At 37.7% G+C, this 15074-nt stretch overlaps 1 protein-coding gene across 2 annotated transcripts in view; it reads left to right on the plus strand.

The window, feature by feature from the left end:
* The window catches only part of UBR2 (ubiquitin protein ligase E3 component n-recognin 2), a 64659-nt gene that overhangs the window by 47288 nt on the left and 2297 nt on the right, over nucleotides 1–15074 (plus strand). For both annotated transcript variants that reach the window (XM_032215270.1, XM_032215269.1), the window contains exons 32-46: nucleotides 2298–2459; nucleotides 3659–3756; nucleotides 4006–4084; nucleotides 5382–5530; nucleotides 5618–5673; nucleotides 6284–6380; nucleotides 6958–7025; nucleotides 7317–7452; nucleotides 8261–8348; nucleotides 10149–10279; nucleotides 10863–10971; nucleotides 11482–11538; nucleotides 12527–12604; nucleotides 12915–13085; nucleotides 13895–13996. In XM_032215270.1, the coding sequence (XP_032071161.1) occupies nucleotides 2298–2459; nucleotides 3659–3756; nucleotides 4006–4084; nucleotides 5382–5530; nucleotides 5618–5673; nucleotides 6284–6380; nucleotides 6958–7025; nucleotides 7317–7452; nucleotides 8261–8348; nucleotides 10149–10279; nucleotides 10863–10971; nucleotides 11482–11538; nucleotides 12527–12604; nucleotides 12915–13085; nucleotides 13895–13996 (1581 nt within the window). The remainder of the gene's footprint in view (nucleotides 1–2297; nucleotides 2460–3658; nucleotides 3757–4005; nucleotides 4085–5381; nucleotides 5531–5617; nucleotides 5674–6283; nucleotides 6381–6957; nucleotides 7026–7316; nucleotides 7453–8260; nucleotides 8349–10148; nucleotides 10280–10862; nucleotides 10972–11481; nucleotides 11539–12526; nucleotides 12605–12914; nucleotides 13086–13894; nucleotides 13997–15074) is intronic.

A 15074-nucleotide genomic window follows, 5' to 3' on the forward strand; every position in this document is an offset into this window, starting at 1 on the left:
GCACCCGAGCCCTCAGCTGTTGCAGTTAGCCGTGTGGCACGTGAGCGGGCGATGCTAGCGGCCCTTCACTATTCGGATGAAGTAATTTCTACCATTCAAGCGGCCCGTCGCCCGTCAACTACCCGTATTTACGAGGCTACCTGGCAGGCCTTCTGTCGGTGGTGCCGGCGCACCGGGGTCGATCCCATCAAGGCCTCGGTGCCCCAAGTTCTGGATTTCTTGCAGTCCGGCCTCAACAAAGGGTTGGCGCCAAACACGCTTCGCCGTCAGGTCACAGCCTTGTCGGGGGTGGTCGGGGGTGGCCAAGGCCGCTCCTTATCTCAGCACTCGCGGGTTCGGACCTTCCTTAAGGGTGCTTCCAACTTACGACCGCCGACGGTACACCGTTATCCCACGTGGGATTTGGCCTTAGTTCTCAGGGCCCTAACAGCTTCCCCCTTTGAACCTCTCCATTCCATCAGCCTCCGATTATTGACGCTCAAGACGGCTTTTCTGGTGGCCATAACATCGGCCAGGAGGGTGTCAGAGCTAGCAGCCCTTTCTGTTCGTGCGGATCTTTGCATCTTCCACCCGAACAAGGTGGTGCTTCGTTTGGATCCGACCTTTCTTCCAAAGATAAACTCATTGTTTCACAGAGCTCAGGAACTTGTCCTGCCGGACTTTTGTCCTCACCCGTCTCATCCGCAGGAACGCCAGTGGCACCATCTGGATGTTCGCAGGGCTCTTCGTCGCTATGTGAAACGTACTGCGTCGTTCCGACGATCAGAGGCTCTGTTCGTCTCCTTCCAGCCGTCTTCAATGGGACAGAAGGTGTCCTCCCACACCATCGGCCGATGGTTGAAAGCTTGCATTGCGTTGGCGTATGACACCCACTCCAGACCGGTTCCACGGCGGATCACTCCTCATTCCACCAGGAGTGCGGCCACCACAGCGGCCTGGGCAACGCAAGCGTCCGTAGAAGAGATTTGCAGGGCGGCCACCTGGGCGTCGCCCTCACCTTTTATTCGCCACTACAAGATTGATGTCTTTGCCTCGGCTGAGGCGTCCTTTGGGCGGAGAGTGTTGCAAAGGGTCCTTCCGTCTGCGGAGGAGCCTGACCAGCCTAGCTCCTGCCCTGGGACTTAATTGCTTTGGCATATCCCATGATTGGATTCCCGGAGCAGCACACAGGAGAATGACCGTTGTCTTACCTGAACGGTCCTTCTATGGGTGCTGCGAAGGGAATCCAAACCCGCCCGCAGTTTCGGCTGGTCAGGGCTCCATTTTGATCGTGACTCTGTGACTTTCTTATTCTGACTGGACTCGACTAGGTAGTGCCGGATGGCCTGCGGCTTGATTGACAATTGACATATTGTTCCTTCGGTGGACTTCGTACGAGAACTGAATGGGAACGGAAGTCCAGTCAGAGGAGGCGTGACTTTGAAATTTGCATAACTCAGTCTAAAGGCTAGAGGGCTAAGTTAACCCATGATTGGATTCCCTTCGCAGCACCCATAGAAGGACCGTTCAGGTAAGACAACGGTCATTTTCTTACCTTTTAAATAAGATAAACTACTATTCAGTGCATAATTTTTTTAACTGGCCATGATATAGGGCTGAATTTGAGGTAGGATTAGGAGTCCCAGTGCTGCTTAGAACACGGGTGATCCTCATGGGTGGTAATGTTATGACATGAAATATGAAGGATGACATCAGAAAATTTATCTTTGTGTGATGGCTGGAGAACATAATAGTTAACTAACTGTCCTTTTCTTTTAAAAAAATGGAAAAAATGCTCTGATGAGAGAGAGAGCGAGAGAGACAGACAGTATTTGTGAAGACGTATATATATTGCATGGGTCAGAAGGAGAGCTGAGAAAATATCTACAGACCCCACACATCCTGGACATAATCTGTTTCAACGCTTTCCCTTCGGATGCCACAAGAGGGCATTGAATGCCAAAACAACTAGACACAGGGATAGTTTTTTTTTCTCATGCCATGACTCTGCTGAACACCTAATTCCCATAATACTACCTTATGTCTAAGTATATTTATCCATATGGTATGGTTGTAGTATTATTATTGTCCTTGTCATCTTCTCTACAACGTCCTCTTATTGGTATCATTTTATGATTATTATTACTCTTTTGTGTTCCATATACACTGAGAGCTTCTGCACTCGAGACAAATTCCTTGTGGGTCTAATCACATTTGGCCAAAAAAAAAATTCTAATTAGAATAAAGTATTCTAGTATCCACAAATACTTTATAGCTAGTATTATAATATTATGCTTAAATTATGTTGCTTTCTAAAGGTATTTTAATGCTGTGCAAGCAAAAGAACAAAGACGACAACAAAGATTACGAGTACATACAAGTTACGATGTAGAAAATGGTGAATTCCTTTGTCCTCTCTGTGAATGCTTAAGCAATACTGTCATTCCTCTTCTTCCTCCTCCAAGGACTTTGTTTAACAGGTTAGTACTTTCATGAATTAATAATTAATTAATAATTATTTATGTACAGGTAATCTTTGATTTACAATCAAGCACTTCAAAGTCACATTCCCCCCGCCACAATTTTATGCAAACTAGATTCAAAAGTTCTGATGGACACAGACATGGACACGCACACGGCCATGTGATTGCATTTTGGGTGCTATGCATCCATTTATGGTTATTTGTAGCATCCTGCAGTCGCACAACCATGATTTATGATGTTTTTTGTCGGAAATTAGCATCTACTTCTAGTTTCTGGCAAAAGATGCCCATTGCAGACAATGGGTTTGCTTAATGACCTTCACATTCGCTTAATGACCACTGCAAAAAAAGTCATAAATCACATGCAACCATGTGATAATCTGCTTAATGACTATCAAGACTTACAGCTTTACTTTTAGGCACAATTGTAGTCGTAAGTTGAAGAATATTTGTATATGATAGATGCGGATAGTAGAGTTCTTCAGTTTGTTTATACATGTGGAAACAATAAAAAACTCAGCTTGAAAGAATACCCATGTATCATTATTGATTTTTGGGCCTGCCTACTGTTTTGCTTTCCCTGTTGACTTCCGCACAAAGTTAATGGGGAAGCTGGCAGGGAAGGTCACAAGTCGCTGGGGTTAGTCTCTCCTACCTGCATGCCCAATCCCAGCCCTTTTGCAAATGTGCCACACCAACCATTCATAGCTTCCCCCCCCCCCCCATGTATCTTCCTGACCCTTGCCAGACTTCCCTGGCACACTCATAGGCACCTTTCCTGACCTGTGCCATGCCTCTTGCACACAGTCTCATACACATCCTGAACCTATCCCCACTTGTACTGTGCCTTTCATGCATTGTCCCAAATCTTCCTGTCTCATGCCAACCATTCCCTGCCTCCCCACACAATCCCTCGTTCTCGCCTCTCACCTGATAACAGCCACTTACCTGACTTTGGTTGTTGGAAGCAACCTGGAAGTTTTCTCATCTAATTGCTCTGGGATTCAGTGAACAGCAGCAATGGGACTGCAGAGGTTGCTGTTGCTAAATGATACGTTTGCATTTTAGACCCCATCGCTTATCAATGGAAATTCCATTCCCAATTGCTATTGAAAGTCAAGGACTATTTATAAAAAGCACTTGTAGATAATATTTTAATGTTTAAGCAATATTTTACATTTGTTCATTTTTGATAGATTAGACTTTGCAAAAGAACAAAATCTAGTTCAGTGGATAAGAAGAATATCTCAGCAAATCAAAGCATTGCTTATGCTTCAAAATCAGGAAAGTGCCAGTAAGTGTAAATTTTTAATTTATACTGCACATATTTCTTGAAATATGTTGAATACAGTAATGTCTTTTTGGTTGTTGTTTTTTTTTCCATTTTTTTTTTTTTTTTTGCGGCAGGCATTTTTCTTAGTATTAATACTGAAATTGTTCTGATCTTCAAGACTGAATTAAACTGCTATGTCATCCTATCTAAAGATTTCAGGCATTATGAATAGTAATGATAATTGTTAAAATAATATATTGTTGTTTTTAGATAATCTTCCTTGTAATAACTCAGAAAAAATGGATGAAGCACATCTACCTGAAGGATTTAGGCCAGAGGTTCAACCAAAGTATGTATTGGTTGCATTGATTATCAATTACTAATGTATACAATATAAGTAGAATAATTTATGACATTAGCTTTTCAGGTAATACTATACATATTTGTATTTATATTTATCCATTTAGTATTCATATTATAGAGACAGACATACTGAGGATACTGAGCTCCCTTCCTTTCCTTTTGGGATAAGGAGTGGTGTCAGAATCAACCTACTTATTATATTTATGCTTTTTAGAAGTCTGATATTTTACTTTGGATTTGCTTTATTGTTACAGTATGATTCAGTGGCTAGTTTGAATGTTCAAAATTACCCCAGAATGTCCAGGGCACAGCATTTAGGGGTAATTAGAACATTCTGTGGTTTTTTAAGGTGTGTTAAAAAAAGAGTTGCCATCTGTGATTTTGTTAATTGGATGGGTTGAATCCAATTATTCATTTTTTCTGGCTGATATTTTACCAGCAGAAAAGACTCCTAATATTTATACAAACCCCCAACTTTGCTCTGAGTGGTGGGAAACCTCATCACAATAGATTTGAAGCCAAAAAGCATTTTAGAATAAACGTATATTCATAAGCTGCTTTAAAAGTATTTTTGATTATATTGCTATTTAAAACATGACCAAGATTACTTGAAATAATGATAAGAAATTAGTTCTTTGATATCTGTAAATACGGCACCAAATCAGTAGAATATTTATTCTCCTTTTTGAATGTCAAAAGCCATGATATATCAATGGGAGTGTTGATGGAAGCATTACCATGGATTGGATCAGTGAAATAAAAAAGACTAATGAGAAGCCCATTAATGTTAAACATTTCTCCATTTAGTCACTGACAGTTGCCACTAAATCAGGTTCAACTGTTGGTGACTATATGGACAAATATTTGCTAGGTTGCCCTGTGATTTTCTTCTGTTTCTTGATTTTATACATACACCTTATTTTTTGCCTTCCCTTTCTTTTACTTCATTCTCAACTTTGCTTGTCTGAGATAGGATGAGCTGCCATGACACTGGTATAATAAGTTTCTCTAAACTATCATCCATTCCCATCTTATGCCCAACATCAACATATGTCAAGTTTTGCTTGCTGTTCATTGTCTGAAAGGAGCCTTTAGTCTTACTTGATCCAGGACTGATTCACTGGTTGTTCCTGCAATATTCCCAGTAACAATAAAAGGCTGTGTCAGCCCAGCCCAATGGAAGTTTTATTCTTTGCCATTTTGGGCAAGCAAATGAAATTTAGCTTCGAAAATATCATGTCATAACTGTTGTAGGTAATTGTAACTATTTTCAATTAATTAAGGAATCCATATTCCGAAAGCATCAAAGAAATGCTGAAAACATTTGGTACTGCAACATATAAAGTTGGTCTGAAAGTTCACCCCAATGAAGAAGATCCACGTGTACCTATAATGTGCTGGGGCAGTTGTGCATTTACAATCCAAGCAATAGGTAATATTTATTCATTAAAATGTAGGCACGCTGGAGGGTTTAGATTCTGTGTGCCTCTCATTTAATTATGGTTTTTATATTCTGCAGAACAAATTTTAGCTGATGAAGAAAAACCATTATTTGGTCAATTGTCTTGCAGACAGGTAAGAGTAACAACTATCGTAGATAGTTATTGAGGGATAGGGATACAATATGTAGTGAGGTTGTGACATGTATGATTCTACTGTAATGTTAGAAAATAGAATTTTAAAATATAAACAGTAAGTTGTGAGGAACACTGTGACATTGTTTCCTCATACCAAAGACTCCTGTATATTAATTATGCTATAATTTCAATAAGACCAATAATAATAAATTTATGTATGTATGCATGCATGCATATATATATATATATATGTTTGTTTGTTTGTTTATTCATGAATGTATCCATCGTGCCCTTACTATTTTACAAATAACTCAAGGCAGTGAACATATCAACACACCTTTTTCTTATTTTCCCCACAAAAACAGCTGTGTGAGGTGGGTTGGGCTAAGAGCATGACTGGCCAAGGTCACCCAGTCAGGTTTCATAACTAAGGCAGGACTAGAACTTACATTTTCCTGATTTCTAGCCTGGTGCGTTCTTGTTCTTTTAATTATTAATTAACAATTAAGTTACTAATTATTAACAATCCACAAATTTTAATTTTCATTATAACAGTATGAAGGAATGAATTTGGCTTTTGTGTATCATTGTCATTATGTTCTATTTAGGATGACTGTCTTACTTCATTAACACGATTTGCAGCTGCACAGTGGACAGTTTCTTCACTATTAGCAGTACAGGGTCACTTTTGTATGCTTTTACCATGTAAGTTCAATGTTATGATTTATTTAATTTCAGTTATAAAGACAGACTTTGAATACATGAAACAGCTTGAGTACTGTTAAATATCATATGAGACATCAACTGATACCATGTTTTCACAAAAATCCAACTTACCCTGAAAACAAGCCCTAGCCTGATTTTCACGTCTATATAAGCCCTACCCCAAAAGTAAGCCCTGTTAGTTAAGCAGAACTGTCAGTAACAGTTTTCTAGCATTTTCAGTATAAGTTTTTCCTACTTTTGCTAGCTAATGGTTCTCGCTGGGAGTAACAGACTCCAAATTTGAGAATGAAAATAATGGATATAATTATTTTCTGTTTCTAAATTGTGGGCTTTTATCATATAAATTAGTAATTTTGTAACATTGTAATCTAGCAAGTATATTCTGAAGCTCATGAAATTTCAAAACCTAGATAAATGACCTAATTATAATTGGTTTTTGTTGTTTTATAAGTACATTGAATGCTTCGGTACCAAATTCCTTGTGTATCTAACTATGCTTGGTCAAGTGAAGTAAAGTTAAAGTTATTAACTTTTTTTATATATTTTAAACATCTAGCACTGGTGCCTTATGAAAAAAGTGGAGATCTTCCATGCATTCTTGATATCGACATGTTTCATTTATTGGTAAGTGATTAAAAATCCTAATAGCACTGCTGCAGAAAATAGGATTAGCAAGATGTTTTGCTAAATATAAATTGGTTTAGCAAATTATTTTATTAAGCAAACAGCTCACAAAAAAATTTCAAGGTAGATCACCATTTATATATGGTCCAGAACTTCTGGAGTGTCAAATTTCCTTTTTTTGTAGTAACAGTTCAAAAGTGTTCCTATTATGCTTAATGCCAAGGAGGTTTGTCTTGCAAACACATACTTATTTCCCCTTTCATCACCTTCTGTTTTCTCTTTTATCTGCAGGTATGCTTGGTATTCTCTTTCCCTGCTGTACATTGTCAGGACTTTTCAGGAGTCAGTCTTGGTACAGGAGATATCCATATCTTCCACCTTGTCACTATGGCACATATTGTACAAATAATTCTTACCTCATCCACAGGTAAAGCATATTGTCTAGGCTATGCTGAATTTTGTGTAGGAAAATTACTACAGTAACTTTAATGGGAAATGTACATGGAAGTCTGGATTAGGTTTTATTTTAGGGCAACTGAATATTTTTGAACAAAGAAAATACTGATCATTGCAATGCAATCATATATACAGTAGGTATATGAAAATTGAAGGTTGAGATTTACTTTTCTTTTTATTATTTGTATATTTTCATCCCATATTTCACTGTTGTAAAACATCTGCAATTGTTTTCAAATGGAAATGGTGGTTGTATAAATTATTTAAATTCTAAATTTAAAATTTTTGCACACTAAATAATACTGTGTAATGTAGCATTCTGTTTTCAAAGTATTTCAGCAAATATACTTGAATCAAAAGTAATTTTGAATGAAGGGCTTTTTGAGTGTTACTGGAAAACCTACTATCAATTTAATGGGCAAGGTAAACTATATAAGGAAATCAATGGAACTAGGAGTTGACAGAAGCTGTAATAATTGTGTATTGAAATCACACTGTATGAAATAGGACAGATATAAATATATCAAGTTTCATTGATTGTTGAAATTGTACCGATAAAATTGGTTTAGAATAAGGGTAGGTAAACTATTTGATTTTTGAATGTTCGTTTCAATCTTTCTAAAAGTTTTCCAATATTTTTCTGATTATTTGAGGAATTTGAACTGAAAACACTCTGTTTCAAGTTCAAAATAAAGTGGTTTTGAGCTTGGTTAGTATAGTTCTATCAAAATAGAGCAGTTTGTACATGGCTAGTTTACAATTTGTGCTTGCTTTTTCAGAAGAAAATGGCATGGACCAAGAAAACTCTACTGTTGAAGAAGCTGCTATTCTTGCTTTGCATAAGCATATTGCCCAGTGTGTGGGCAGGTAAAACAGATTGCTTTAATCCTAGATTTTCTATGAATTGTTTTCTTTCCCTTGTCTTGCAATTCTCAGATTATTTTAAAGAATGCAAGCAGATTCTTACAGTTTAGCAATGTTGCAGGCATGTTAGTTCTAGATTATTTGGACTTTAAAGACCAAAAAAAGCTGTTTGAACATATTTGATATTACTGGAAGGTAGTATTGAATTATGATATATTTTGGAGCAATCAGTGTTTCCAAGTGTCTTTAAAAACTAGTTTAAGCATCTATGTGGTAGGATTTTTTTTATCCAAATAAAAATACTACTTTTTGTATATTATAATGAATTAGCTACCTGTTGTTTTCAGTGTAATAACAACATTGCTCTGCTATGGAATTATATAAGGAGATTAGGAGTTAGTACCTTTATTTCAGTACTAGTAAAAAGGAAATAACTAGCAAGCCTGGAACATTGTTGTCTAATAGTTTAGATTCTCAATCTATCCTGTTTTGTATGGAAAGAAGAAGGCAGAGAGATAAATATTTCCTCTTATTTTAGCCCCTTTACATTAATGGCTGTGATTCTAAACTAATCAAATAAAACAGCGGGAAAAGACAATGCTGCATATTTGTACATCAAGTAGAATCTCTAGCTCACATTCTAAGTATTCACGTACAAATTATAAGAAACCCAGCCTACTTACTATTTACCCATTTTATTTGGGAAAATAAATTTACCTATATAAATATATTTTAGTTTATGTTTTAATACTCACTTACCTGAATGGTTGAATATATGGTCAGCAGGTGGCAGTACCTAGCCAAATTTGACTGATCTAAAAAAAACACCTAATTAGGTTTGGACTTAGTATATCTATAAAAGAATACCAGCAAATAGATCTTCCTCAGTTCCACAGATGCAGATGTATATCAGTAATAATTATTTAGATTTATTCAAGCATTCAAGTGAGATAACAAATGATTGTCTCCTTATTGTTAGAGGGATATGATGCACAATGCTTTCTAAAAAAATATGGGAATTGAATATCCATATTTAATAATAACTAAGATTTTTCATAGTTTATGTGATGCTTTATCACAGGGGTGTCAAACTCAATTTCATTGAGGGTTGCATCAGGGCTGTGGTTGACCTTGGACGTAGCTGACTGGATGGGCGTGGCCAACTGGGTGGGCATGGCCCGCTTGATACCAAACAATGAGCGTGGCTTGACGCCATGCCCCAAACTGCTGGCATGTTTCCTCTTTACACTGGGTACATCGGGCCAAAGCCACACTGGCCCGATGTTTCCTCTCCGCACTGGGTAGATCGGGCCAAAGAGTCACGGGCCAGTGCCTTACATTTTCCAGGATCTGGCCTGCAGGCCTTGTATTTGACACCCTGCTTTATAATGTTATTTATTCTTGTTTAATGCTGTACCTTGATACAAAGATATAATTATTAGAAGTCATGAAGTACCACTTTGCTAGTCTGGCTACATTGATTAAAAAGCTTAGGCAGAAGCTTCTATTTGCAGTTCTGCATCAAAGAAACATTTACATCGATATGCTTTCCTTTCATCATGATTGCATATGATAACGATACTCCACTTTCAGCATTCTGCAGTTTTGTTGTCATATAAATGATTTCATGTATATATACATTTCTTACCCATGTAGGGTTTGGACTTTGTAGTTATAAGATAACAAAGTAGTTTTTAAAAACAGGCTCAACAAAAAAAAATTTAAAAAATCAAACGTAGATTAAATTCATAATTTTAAACCTGAAATTTTCTTTAGTTAAAAGCAAAATGATTTTATTTTTAGTGCCTTGAAAGAAATTTCTTCTGGATGGCACCTATGGAAAAGTATAAAAACTGGGATCATGCCTTTTCTGAGGTGCTCTGCTATGTTCTTCCACTATTTAAATGGAGTTCCCATACCACCGGAATTGAAAGGTAATTTTTAGTTGGCTATATTGGTTTGAATCCTAATAATGGTTTTTGAATAGAATAGCTTCAAACTACTCAGATGAAGAAATGCAAACATCCAATTGCCCTGCCTCAATTTCCATCCAGCCTTCTGAAAATGATTTCCAGGTGTACAGGTGTCTACTTAGGCTAATAAAACTATTGAAATGTGTAATACACTTGAAAATTGATATAGATATAAAGGCCTGCTTTGGACCAGTGATACATTCTTAGCACAACTCATCTCACAGGGTTGTTGTTGTGGGGAAACTAGGAGGAGGAAGGAGTATGTTTGCCATCTTGAGATATTTATAAAAATAATCAAAATAGGATAAAATAAATACCGGTAAATAAATAGAATATCAATAATGTGAGTATGAATACATTTTCTGCCTTAATTTAATGAGGAAGTAGGGAAACTAAAGTAGACTATGTGTTTCCAGTGTTACTTCTTTGTTGTGATTTATGGATATAATTATTATGCATTATTTAGCATGAAACAGTAGAATTCTTTGCAAATATATCCATATTAATTGTAACTAATTATAAATAATACCTTTTTTGTGTACAGCCAATGGGGCAAACCAATTTGAATACTTATGTAGCTATCTCTCCTTGCCAAGCAACCTAATTTGCCTTTTTCAAGAGAACAGCAAAATTACAAATACATTAATAGAAAGGTAGGAACAATATGTTATCCATTTAAATGTCTATTTAAAATGTCTATTTAAAAATACAAATCTTACATATGAAGTAGACTTTTAAGAGGGAAAACCAAGGAACAGCAATGCAATTAATTGGGGGCAAGGGGGGGAATTAAGGATAAAAAAAATTCTTGTGAAGTGATGTACTAGGTCATAAATATGTAATATATCCTTTCAAATATTTGAACAGTCGTTACAGGCTTACTCATTGTCAGTATTTACCATTTGATGATTTGGAGAGGATTTGGATGGTGATGAAGAATATAACTATCTGTTTACACAAATCAAATAAATAAATAAATGATTCTACTATGTTATTTTCACTGAAATAAAATACATTCCCCTTTTAAGAATATTTGTATTATACTGGATTATATTCATAATTGCCTACCTATATGCATGTGTTGTATATTAAAGAAAGCAAAATAGGATTTTTCCATTATTTCAGAGGAAATAAACATGTATTTTTTGTCCTCTTTTTTAAAGCTGGTGTAATAACAGTGAAATAAAAAGATTCCTGCAAGGTCAGAAACAAGCCATAAGGTGAGGATTTCTTAACTACTGAAGTTTCTGTAACAGTTGAAAAATAGGAACACAAAGCTTGTAGTTATTGAAACTAAGCAGTACAGGTAGTTCTTGACTTTCAACAATTCGTTTAGTGACTGTTCCAAGTTACAACAGTACTGAAAAAAATGACATGCCCACTTTTCACACTTATGACCATTTCAGCAACCTGCTGGTCATGTGATCAAAATTCCAACGCCTGGCAATTTACTCATATTTGTGACTGTTACAGTGACTGGGCTCATATTTTGCAAGCTTCTGACAAGCAAAGTCAATGGGGAAGCTTAGAGTAACTTAGGAACTTTGTTACTAAATTAACACCTGCAATGATTCACTTAGCAACTATGGCAAGAAAAGTCTTAAAATAGAACAAAACTCACTTAACAAATATCTCACTTAACTATAGAAATTTTGGGCTGAGAGAGAGAGAGAGACAGACCGGGGGGGGGGGGAGACTGAAAGGGCGAGAGATATAAATGAATTTATATCTCTCTAAATATTGGGAGAAAGATATTTAATGAATAGATTACCAGAGTTTGAACAATATTTATTGCAAAAATGCTAGACATCTAAACACCAAACAACTAAATCAAACAACTAAAACACTAAACAGTACTTTCTCTGCATCTTTTGTTACTCTCTCATTATATTATGATGTACCTATCATACTTATTGCCAAACTAATTTGTGTTTGGAAGCAGCAGCATTGTCAACATTTGCAATATGAACTGTGGTCCAGATGATCCATGGGAGAATGTATCTGTTCTACATAGCGGAATTGTTTAAAGGTTACTATATTAGCCTACTAACTTATAGGTAATATTGTTATACTTGTTAAAGATTTTGCTCAGGTAAAACTATCATACAGCTAATAGTTAATTCAATTTTCTGTAATAGATCAAACTATTTATAGCTTCATAAGCAGTTTTGAATTTTTATGACATACATTGCATTTATATGATTTCAGCTATCCACGAGAGTCTAATAAATTAATAGAACTTCCAGACGATTACAGCTGCCTAATCAATCAAGCATCTAATTTTTCGTAAGTCAAGCAGAAAGCATATGGTGTTTCCTGATCCTCTGGTTCCTATACTTTTCTCCATTCTGCTGCTCTGTTCACTTTTCCACATTCTGCATTCCATATCACAACCAGAAACAAATTTTGTGGGTGGGGGTAACACAATGAGGTTACAAGAGGAAGAAAATGTGGTGTAATTTCTGTTGTAGCAGTGCCTTTTTACTTGAAGTACTTTAAATTTAAGCCATAGTCTTTTAACTGGAGAATGTATATGTAGTACGTCATGATAACAAATGTTTCATTATATTAACCAAATGTTTTGTTTCTTTCAAAGGTGTCCAAAGTCAGGTGGTGATAAAAGTAGAGCACCAACATTATGCCTTGTCTGTGGAACTATGTTGTGTTCTCAGAGTTACTGTTGTCAAACAGAACTAGAGGGAGAAGATGTAGGAGCATGTACTGCACATACGTATACATGTGGCTCTGGAGTTGGAATCTTCCTCAGGTAATCATATAGTTTTAAATTTGCATTTGATCAATTTTGCTAAATTGTCACACTGTAAGAAAAGAAAAGAGTAAATAATGACAAAAGATTCAGTAGCAAAATCAATTTATTTCTTTATGTAATTTACAAGGCTGTTGATCTCATTATGACACTTAATAACATCTAAAAACAAAAACATATAGCAAATAACATAACCATCTTAGATAACATAACCATCTTAGAGCCGAGGTGGCGCAGTGGTTAAATGCAGCACTGCAGGCTACTGCTAGATCAGCAGTTCAGCGGTTCAAATCTCACCGGCTCAGGGTTGACTCAGCCTTCCATCCTTCCGAGGTGGGTAAAATGAGGACCCAGATTGTTGGGGGCAATATGCTGACTCTCTGTAAACCGCTTAGAAAGGGCTGAAAGCCCTATGAAGCGGTATATAAGTCTACTGCTATTGCTAATCTTGTAGACTCCCATGTCCAGGAATTTAACCATGTCTTTAAGGCTTTGCAAATGGCCAGGAGCATTGGGGCGAATCTGATCTCCAGAGGAATGCTGTTCCAAAGGAGATGCACCACTATGGAAATGGTTTATATCTTAGATCTTATAAAACGTCCCTCTTTAGTTGATAGGGCACATAGGACGTCCCCTGAAGAGTCTGATAGGATGAGTAAAAGTAATCAGGGTGAGATAGTCCCAAAAAAGGTCTCATTACTCCTGCTTACTCTGATGTAATAAATTCTAATCTCTAAAAATTTATGAAATAATTTATTGGGCAATATTAGGAGATTGCACATTATCTTTATTCTGTCTTTTTTTTTCAGAGTACGTGAATGTCAAGTGCTTTTTCTAGCTGGAAAAACAAAAGGTTGTTTCTATGCTCCTCCTTATTTAGATGACTATGGAGAAACTGATCAGGGACTCAGGTAAGTTTTTCAGCATTTCCTGAAAATTTCATTCATCCTGCTTTGATAATTTTTCCAAAAATGAAGAAATGATCTGCATAAATAGATTATTTTTGTTGCAATAGTCAAAATGGCCACTGTACTCATTCCATATCCAGTATATAATTGCAGACTTGAAAGAAACAAAATATTTTTAAAAGTAGGAGGAATCTAATAGTAATAATTACCATGTTTCCCCGAAAATATGACATGTCCTGAAAATTTTCCCAAAGAGCCGGACACAGCCTCAGAGGTGAACGGTTGTGTTGCGCTGTCGCAGCAGCATAACACAGCAGCCATGAAGCGACCACACTCATGAGCAGTCACCCGAAAAACCCCTTTCCAGCCGGGCATAGCGCCATTCACTAACCTAGGAGCATTTCCAAGCCGCATGAGTGCTTGTTCGCCACTGCCCGGCTCCCGCGGCTTCGAGCCTTTGAAATGCCAGTGAATGGCACTCTACATGGCTGGAGAGGGGAGTTGCGTGAGTGGCTGTTCCGTTTCCCCTCGTGCACCTCCCAGCCTCACGATGCCAAGACCCAGCTCTCCCTGCAGAGCCAGAGCACCTCTGCTGCCGCCTGCCACTGCCACCATCCTAGCATGGCTTTTTTGGCGGCTTCCAAACCGAGTCTTCCGGCAGTGGCCGCTCTGGATGTACACTCTATGGCTGTACGCTCTGGGAATACGCTCTGCTGGCAGCCACTTCACAACCATAGAGCGTACTCCAAGAGCAGCCACCAAGAGCGGTTTGGAAGCCACCCAGCGGAGGTGCTCTGGCTCTGCAGGGAGAGCTGGGCCAGGGCATTATGAGGCTGGGAGGTGCAGGAGCGGAACAGCTGTTCACGCAACCCCCCTCTCCAGCCATGCAGAGTGCCATTCACTGGCATTTCGAAGGCGCCAAGCCACAAGAGCCAGGCAGCGGCAAACAGGCGCTCACGCGGCTTGGCGATACCTCTAGGTCAGTGAATGGCGTTATGCCCAGCTGAAAAGGGGTTTGCCAGGTGGCTGCTCGTGAGCATGGTCACTTCATGGCTGCTGTGTTGCACTGCTGTGACAACGC

Source organism: Thamnophis elegans, chromosome 4 (genome assembly GCF_009769535.1).
Source record: "Thamnophis elegans isolate rThaEle1 chromosome 4, rThaEle1.pri, whole genome shotgun sequence".
In the NCBI taxonomy this organism is placed as follows: domain Eukaryota; kingdom Metazoa; phylum Chordata; class Lepidosauria; order Squamata; family Colubridae; genus Thamnophis; species Thamnophis elegans.